Source organism: Drosophila albomicans, chromosome X, assembly GCF_009650485.2.
Source record: "Drosophila albomicans strain 15112-1751.03 chromosome X, ASM965048v2, whole genome shotgun sequence".
Taxonomy (NCBI): domain Eukaryota; kingdom Metazoa; phylum Arthropoda; class Insecta; order Diptera; family Drosophilidae; genus Drosophila; species Drosophila albomicans.
In genome coordinates, this window is record NC_047627.2 from 24,644,934 (window position 1) to 24,654,532 (window position 9,599).

The following is a 9,599-nucleotide window of genomic DNA, read 5'->3' on the forward strand; positions in this document are numbered from 1 at the left end:
GTATATAACCTAATACATAGCAAATAATACTATAACTCTTAATTATATACTATACTATAAGCAAAATACTGTAATTAGTATGAAGTAAAGTATTTAGAAATCAGTATATTTATTACGTACTAAACAATACTAAATTATGTAGTATAGTATTTAATATATATGACTACACATTTAGTATTAACTTAATAATACTTAAACTTAAGCTACATTTCTGATATATTCTAAGTACTGTATTTAGTATGTAGTATAGTATTTAGTATATGTGATAAAAAAACTTATTATATTGTATATTATTAAGTATATGCCAAATAATACCATGACTTAAATTACATATATATTAAATACTGTACTCGGTACGTAGCATAGTATTTAGTATTTTGACTACATATTTAGCATACAGTATATTATTTAGTATATAGAAAATAATACTGTAACTATATACTATACTATATACTAAATACCATGCTATAAACTAGGTGCAGTATACAAATACAAATACTGCACTTAGGATGTAGCATAGTATTTAGTATATTATTAAGTGTATAAAGAAGATACTGCTATAACTTTAAACTATATACTATACAATATATTAAGTACAGTATTAAGTATTAAAATACTATTTAGTTTATAATTATAGTATTCAGTATATTTATCATAGTCTATGATACATAGTATATTGTATTTATGAGTAATTATCACAATTTTTTTATTTGTTTAAAAACACAATTATTTTTCGTGGGCATAGAACACTTTTTCTCATTTTATTATCACAACTTACATGCAACTAAATTGAATTGTACATATAAATTATGCTTACTAAAGGAATCGAATTATACTAACTTGGAAAAATCCTATCAGCCAATAAAATATTAAATTTAACTGCTTACAATAATATCTACTTTAAAATCAGAAAATAGTTGAAACAAGTAAACGTAGTTGAAAATTTAAACAGATTAATTGCAAAGAAAGTAATATTTATTGTGATTAATCAAGTTGATTTGTTCAATTTGAGCTCTAATTGTTTTGCGCTGGTAAATAAGAACTTAACAACGCTGCTGACAGCTGGCCAGAAAAATAATTCTGTGTATTTTTCAGCTCAAAAACTAAACGAGGTGATGTTATCTTTCTTTAGCTGACTCTCAGCTGTGTCTCTGTGTGCAATGTGAAAATATTTGATTTATTCAATGGTATAATCATTTCTCAAGTATTTTGCCTTATTTCGTTCTCTTGCTGCTGTGGCACAAAACAAGAGCTTAACAAGGCAACCGACCGCAGAGCACAAAAAGACGGAGAGAAAGAGAGAGAAAGCAATGCTGCCTTTCATTTTCCTGCACAAAAACAAAAATGAAAACAACCAAAAAAAAAAAAAAAAAAAAAAAATGGAAAAAGAGAATAGAAGAACAACTACAGCAAAAATGAAAGAAATCCATTTATAAAACGCTTGTAGTGCAGTGGGTCGGTTTTGGTCCACGGAGCTGAACTAGAATAAAATAATTGAATTCAATTTATCGGCATAAATTGGTTTTAATTAAAACTGCAAAACAAAGCAGGAGCAAAAGTGCATAAAATCGCCAAAACAACGAAGCAGGAATGCTCTAAACGAATTAATATTCACATTTTTATAGTTATTGTTATCTTTTTTTGCTCATATCGAAAAATTTATTGCATTTTTAGTCGATAGGAAAATCCTCACTGAATTAAGCATACAACTTTTTTTATACATATGAACTTGTAAATTTCTGAATTAAATTTAGATAGATGGAAAATAAGTTCAGCTAAATAAAAGCTGAAGCCATGAAATTAAATACAAATGTAGTCTCAATAGAACTTTGTTGAAAAATATTCCATCGAGTGCAATCAATGCATAGCCAATACAAACTCAGAAACTATAAAAGCTAGACCCTTGAAATTATATGAAAAAGATCAAGATTTTGGTCTAAGAAGTGTGTCAAGAACATGAAAATCTTAGTGTTAGAAAACACATCTTGATTTCAAGAACATTTGATATAAGACTCAAGTTCTTAATAATATGAAGATACAAATTTTATAGTTTGAAGAGCAAACATCTTATTATTAGATCAAAATATTATAACATTACTTTATTTTATATTATTTTACTGGAGACACTATAACCAAATTCTGGAACTTTTAAAGCTGAAGCTATGCAATTTAATATTCTCGTACATATAGTAGTTTTCATATTTTATTAGTTAAAAATTAGACATTCTAATATGAACTCATAAACTCACGAGTTCATAACAACGTAGTCTCTTGATATTTTCTACACAGCTCTAATTTAACACAAGTCTAATTTGAAATGAACTCATAACATTTGAAGACTGTTTTTAGTATATATATATATATATAGTATTTAGTATATTTATTGTATAGTATTTAATATAACGTATCTAGTATTTAGTATAAAGTATTAAGTATACATTAAATTATGTCATATAGTATAGTATATACTAAATACGTAATTTTGTATCATATATAATATTACGTCTTTAGTATATAGTATATTTAGTATATAGTATACTTATATTACCATATATTATTTTACGCATTAAGTATATACTATATTCATAAATACTGTAATATAATTTAGTATACTAATGAGTATTTACCATGTATTATGTATTTAGTATATATTACAAAATTTAGAATCTAAACCAGTATTTAGTATATTTGGTAGTGTACTTTCCATATATTACGCATTTAGTATATTTTGCAATATTTATTAAATTTATCAGTACTTATTAAAATTTAGTATACTTATGAGTATTTACCACATATTCTATATTTAGTATATATTCCAATATTTAGAAACTTGCAGTATTTAGTATATTTAGTATTGTATTTATTATATATTACGTATTTAGTATATATTATAATATTAACTATATATTTAAGTGTTTAGTATATAATATAGTATGAGTATTTACCACATATTACGTATTTAGTATATATTACAATATTTGGTATATTTATAAGTACACACTTATTACAATTTATTTATCATTTCTCTACAATTCTTTTTCGTGAGGAAAGAACTCGATATTACATATTTTATTGCAGTCTACGATAAATTTAAAAAGAATTCATAAGCTATAAAAATATGGAATTTAATATACAATTTTGAACATTGCTCTGTAACTTTGAATAATATTTAGTCTATCTAATATCAAATCATGGATGGAGTTTCTTTAAACTCTTCTAAAATATGCTAGAGAACATAAGCTATAACCTAGATATAACCTAAACATAACTCAGGAACCGCCAAAGTTTTCGTTGTAAAATTTTGAATACAATTTGTGGCATGCTTGATAAGAAAGTTGAGCGACTCGTAAGGCAAATTCAGCAAGCACAAAGCGAGAACAAAGAAAATTTGAGAAGGAAGAAGGAGAAGAGGAATAAAATTGAATAAAAAAGACATTCGTCATGGCCAGAGCTAGAGATTTGCGAAGGTAAAGCCAAAGGTGCAGCACAAATTTGTGGCCAAGCAGCAATTGCAATAAAAGTTATGCGGGCATCAATTCTTTCCGGGTATCGCATTTTATTTGAATAATATTCAAACCGAATTCGTTGTTGAGCTTAAAGTGTTGCCTTAATCTGGGCAATTAGCTCAGCTGTTTGCTTTACATACGAGGCAAGCGGCACAATTTCCAACTCCAACTCCGGTTCATAGTTGCAACTGCTGCTGGCTTCCTCCTCATCCGATTCCTCATTCTCGTATCTAAGTTCTTGCTGCACATCGATGCGATTCAAATTCTGTTGCAAGTATGCCAGCTCATTGATGCTCTGACGTATTAAAAGCCGAACATCAGGCGAACACAAATCCTGATACAAACGCCAACGCGACGATCGCTCATCCTCAACAACAGCAGGAGCAACATAGTTAGCTTCTTCGTCGATCAACCAAGTGAGACGCTCTTCGAGCGCTGTCTGTGCTGGAAGTTCGCCAATCAGGCGACGCAGTGGACGACTCAAGTTCGTTTCGAAGGAACGATCTTCGCTCTGCAGCCATTCATCGATGCCAGCTTTCTTGCAGCCCAACTCCGACCACTGATCGTCGATGTTATCTATTGAATTGTACGAGCCCAAGTCAACATTGCAAACAACCGGCAGCGAATTCGTGCTGTTCGTTTGCACCAATCGAACACTCAACTCGTTTAGATCACGCACTTGATGCTGCACGGACGCAACATCGATTAAATCTCTGTCCCAGCTCAGGGTTCGTTCATCATCTTGCTCCTCCTCTTCGGTCTCTTCATCGTTGTGGTTGTCGTCGTCGTTGTCGTCATCGTTGTGATTGTCGTTGTCGTTGTTGTTCTCTTTCTCGGTTGCTTGTTCAGTCTCCTCTTCAACATCTTCAGCACTGTCGCCAACATCATCAGCAACATCTTCAGCAGTGTCGCCAACATCATCATTAAAGCCTTCATCTTTATTATCTTCATCATAATTAACATCTTCTTCTTCATCTTCATCATCATTAACATCTTTAACATTAACATCTTTATCATCAACGTCTTCAACATTATCAACATGAACATGATGAAGATCATCAACATCTTCATCATCTTTATTATCTGCATCTTTATCATAAGCTCCTTTATCATCAACATCTTTATCATCAACATCTTCATTATCAACATCTTCATCACCATTAACAAATCCATCTTTATCTTCATCAGTGTCGACACTTTCGCTGCCCATCATCATTGGCCACATTTGTCGCGCATATTGAAAGTCAACGTTCAGCAATGCTGTTGCTGCAACTGTTGCTGCTGCTTCGCTCTCCGCAAGTTGCACGTAATCAACCAAATTCACAAAGCGTGCATTCAAATTAAGATCCTTATCGCTGTTGTTGATCACGCATTCCCTGTCGCTGTTGCTGTCGCTCTCGGAGTTGCCGTCGGTGTCGTTGCTCTCATCAATGTTGCTGCTGACATTGCAGTTCCTGTTGCATTTCAAATTCACATTGTTGATCGGGTTGCTGTCATTGCTTATGATGTTGCTGTTAACATTGATGTTGCTGTTATCATTACTGTTGTGGTTAGTATTGATGTTGCTGTTGCTGTTATCACTGCCGTTGTTGCTGCCTTCATCGATGTTGCTGTTGCATTTGAAATGAACATTGTTGTTCGGGCTGCCATCATTGCTATTTCTATTGCTCATGTTGATGCTGTCCTCATTGATGTTGCTGTTAACATAAATGTTGCTTTCCTCAATGATGTTGCTGTTAGAACTGCAGTCTCCAATGTTTTTAATGTGGTTGCTCTTTCCATACCTGATGTTGTTACTGTTCCTATTGATGTTGCTGTTTTCATTGTTTATGCTGTTGCTATTTTCATTGCTGATGTTGATGTTGTTGCTATTAGCAATGATGTTGCTGTTATCACAGCAGTCTCCAATGTTGTTGATGTCGTTGCTATTTCCATTGCTAATGCTAATGTTGTTGCTCTTCTCATTGATGTTGCTGTTAACATTGATGTTGCTTGTGTTAATGATTTTGCTGTTGCTGTTATCACTGCAGTCTCCAATGTTGTTGTTGCTGATGTTGGTGATGTGGTTGATATTTTCATTGATATTTTCATTGTTGTCATTGCTTATGCTGTAGCTGTCAATGTTGCTTTTGTCATTGATGTTGCTGTTGCTGTTATCACTGCTGTCGGCATTGTTGCTGATGTTGTTGATGTTGTTGATATTTCCATTGTTAATGTTGTGACTGTTCTTATTGAAATTGCTGTTGCCATTGCTGATGCTTAAGTTGTTGCTTTTGTCATTGTTGTTGCTGTTATCACTGCTGTATCCAATGTTGTTGCTTCTGATGTTGCTATTTCCATCTCTGACGCTGTTGTTGTTATTATTCCAGTTGCTCTTTTCATTGATGTTGCTATCTACGTTGCTGTTATCACTGCAGTATGCAATGTTGTCGTTGCCGTTGTTGTTGCTGTCATTACTCTTTCCATCGCTGATGCTGTTGCTGATCTCATTGCTGTTGTCAATAATGTTCATGTTGCTCTCATTACTGCTATCTCCAATGTTGCTACCATTGCTATTGTTGTAGTTGCTGCCGTTAGTCAGCAGCCGTGAGCGACCATTTGGCGAGTGATTGAAGCATTCGATGATCGTGACCAGCGATTGGCAACTAAACTTAATGCTACGCTCAATGTCGAAGCAAAGCTGCAAAGCTTTATTGAATGATTGATTGCAGTTGTCGCAAAACAATTGCCGTGTATCCTTGGCCGATGGTTCCTTCGGCAGCTGATGTGGCAACGACAACGACCACTTCATCAGTTGTTGTTGCATGGATGCAATCCATTTACGTTTCACCACAAAATTGCTGGCATATTGTCGCCCGTTGTGCAGCAGCAATGTGGAAATGTTGCAGCTACTCGATTTGCATTGCTCGCGTGCAATCTCAATGTGCATTGTTGTCGCCGATGTGATTTGAATACTAAACTTGCTTCTCGCTGTCTGAAGCACATCTTCAACTTGTTGTTGCTGCTGCTCTTCTGCCATGATTAGCGAATTTCGCCCCCTCAAATTAGTGTTTGCTAAATACCTCGACTTCCGCTCAATTAATAAAGCACGCCTGCGGCCACATGAAATTGCCAATTTCCAATTGCCAGCTCTTCATCAATCTTTTTTTGTGGTTGCTAAAATTGGTTGCAGATTTGTTCGTGTGCCTTCTCTTCTAATTGTCTGATTATTGCAGCTTTTATTTCTCTACTCACAATGTGTAGAACAACATTTTGTAAAGTTAGCTTGCAACGCCAACTTAAGTTTTGCTTTAGTATGCTGAGCATTAAGTTGGATGCGCCTAACTACTAAGCACCACATTAAGTTGGCTGCGCCTAAAAACTATGAACCACACTAAGTTGGCAGCGCCTTTTTGCCATCTGCCTTGTTAAGTTGGCTGCGCATAGTGATTTTCACTTAATTTGAATACTAAATTGGTTAAGTGTATACGTATATGTTATTATTATTTTAAATATGTTTTGTATATAAGAGAATTTTTAATAAATAACTTTATACATAAAATGAATAGCTTTTATTTACAAATATATTTTCAGAAATATTCATAAAGAATTTAAAATAACTAAAAGCAATAAAATAAAAAGTGCCTTCAATTAAATTGGATTTTCAATGAATAGCTTAATATATAAAGTGAATAGCTTTTACATAAAATTTAATAACTAAAATATATTTTAAGAAAGAAATTAAAATAATTATAAATAATATTTTAAACATTTAAAAGAAATAAATAAAAAAACAAAGGGCTTTCAATTGAATTGAATTTTGAACACTACATGAATTACTTAAATAGAAGAACATTTTTATAAATATTTATAAAGAATTTAAAATAACTATAAGCAATAAAACAAAAACTGCCTTCAATTAAATTGGATTTTCAATAATTGGCTTTTTTAAGTGAATATTAAAATGAAATTAATTGAATGAATTAAATGAAATAAATATTCAAAATGATGAAATCATGGCAAACTAAACATGAAATTAAGTTGGAAATGTATTCAAATATGCAATTTTACTGTTGAATAATTCAAATTTAGCCACTGTGCGCTGTCAGCAATCAGTTTTGTGTGGTGATTGAAATCGTTGTCGCGTTCTGATTGATTTCCTGTTGTGCCCATCGACAGTCTTTGGTGTTAATGGAATTTTAACACAAATTAGTTGTATTGCCTAAATGGCTGCATGTAATTTGGTAATGTTGTAAGGGCATGAAACTTGAAGTTGAGGTTGAGGTTGAAGTTGAAGTTGACCTGCGGCGGCATTTTTTGAAGTGGACCAGCTGGAAATGAGAAAGAATTCGTGTGGAGTGGGAGAAGTTGAGGAATGAGGAGGCAACCGCAAAAGCAATTTTGTTAGCCTGGGTGCTTGAGAATGTCTGTTGACTGTGTGCGATTGGCAATTTCTTTGCCACATGCCACATGCCGCATGCCACATGCTACTGAACCTGAGCCTGGGCTCCAGCTAAGTGCCTATGACAACGTTTAGCTAAGCTTGAGAGCGGAGTGGTGAATGTGGCACGCTCTTGCACACAGTTGCAACACTGTGTTGCAACATGCCTCCAGGCAGAGCCCTGGCTAATAAGCTTGCCTCACACACACACACACACACACACTCACATATGCTGCAAACTGCAATATTGGCATTAAATATTTTCGCTTGACAGAGCCAGGCAATAAAATCAAATCAACAGCAACAAGTATGAAAGAGAGAGACAGAAAAAGGGAGGAAGGAAAAGAGAGAGATAGACTGATGGAACGCATAAGTATGGCTGCCAGGGTTGTCAACTCGTCATGCCAATAACAGTTATGGCCCTGCACACAAAATGAAATCATTTCACCGCAGGCCAACCGACAACCGAAAACGCAAACGAAATTGAAATGAAATGCTGCCAAAGAGGCACCAAAAAAGAGACACAAAAAAGATAACCAAGAAAAAAGGAAAGTGTAAAGCAAAAGGCAAAACGAAAATCATCGAACGTGATTTATTTTATTTGCCGCCATCTCCTTGAGTCAAAAGTACAAAAATATTTGGTCAACTTCGACTGACAGTATTAAAAAACAAGCTTAAAATCGAAATAATTACAGTTGTAAATTAAATTAAAGTTCAACTTTATTTAAATTTACAATTTCTTCTGTAAATAAAAAAGAAACTTTTAACACTTGTAAATTAATCGAAATTAAACTCATTATTTTATTTATTAATAGAATTACTACAAAAAAAAAATGAACTTAAACTCATAATTTCCAATTTGATCTGATAATAAAAAGGAATCTTTTTTTGTAATTTCAAATATGTTAGAAATATGTAAAATTTCTTTATTTTTTTTTGTTTTTGCTAAACGATTTCAACTGATCAAATTTAAGGTGTCAACAACAGAATCATCACCAAGCTGCATTATAAAGCTTTAAAGCTTATGTATTCCAAATGAATATACCAAAAAAATACTTACATATACCGAAATGAATTTCGGAAATGCTGCACTTAGTAAAAAGAGAATAAAGTCGTAATATAGAATTTAAATATTTTAAGTTTACTTTAGAAAACTCCTTAAAAATGGATACCACTTGAGTTTATAAGTTTAATTCATTGTCAAAGAAAAATCTAGCTTAATTACACCCTCTACCCATATGGTAGAAGGGTATTATAACTCTGGGATGGCAGGAATAGTTTAAACTAAACAGAAGGAAGTTCCATATCTATTTGTTAGGATATCTAAGACATCCTTAGAGACTATAAGAGATAGAGCTATATTTGGTTTTTTTTGACAGCACTTGTTACACCAATATACCAAATATGTATTTCGGTATATTTCAGTTTTTTTTCGGTATATACAAAATGAATAATATATTTTAGCGATTAGTTTCTTTAGTATATACTAGTATACTAGTATATATTATTTATATATTAGTTATATATGTAGTATAGTATATAGTATAGTATATATTATTTATATATGTACATTTCAGTACATTTTCTGTATTTTCATTTGGTATATTTAAATTATTTATTCAGAGAATTTCAGTGTATATATGTATATATTACATAATTATTTTTGTTATTTT

At 32.5% G+C, this 9,599-nt stretch overlaps 1 protein-coding gene across 1 annotated transcript; it reads right to left on the bottom strand.

Annotated features, from left to right (window-relative positions):
• Positions 1-3,594: 3,594 nt before the first annotated feature.
• On the bottom strand, positions 3,595-6,525 carry LOC117577673 (protein PFC0760c-like). Its single transcript, XM_052004577.1, has 5 exons — positions 5,854-6,525; positions 5,403-5,733; positions 5,212-5,320; positions 4,369-5,047; positions 3,595-4,191 (listed from the first exon to the last, which is right to left on the bottom strand). The coding sequence occupies exons 1-5, from the start codon at positions 6,523-6,525 to the stop codon at positions 3,595-3,597; spliced, it is 2,388 nt and encodes a 795-aa protein (XP_051860537.1).
• Positions 6,526-9,599: the final 3,074 nt, after the last annotated feature.

Excerpts from the sequence above, each read along its gene's own strand:
- LOC117577673 (XM_052004577.1), bottom strand. The coding sequence starts at position 6,525 with ATGGCAGAAGAGCAGCAGCAACAACAAGTTGAAGATGTGCTTCAGACA. Across the intron at positions 5,734-5,853 it reads GGAATAATAACAACAACAGC|AACAGTCACAACATTAACAA; the intron begins GTCAGAGATGGA and ends AATTTCAATAAG. Across the intron at positions 5,321-5,402 it reads CAACAACATTGGAGACTGCT|CAACATCAATAGGAACAGTA; the intron begins GTGATAACAGCA and ends CAATGAAAACAG.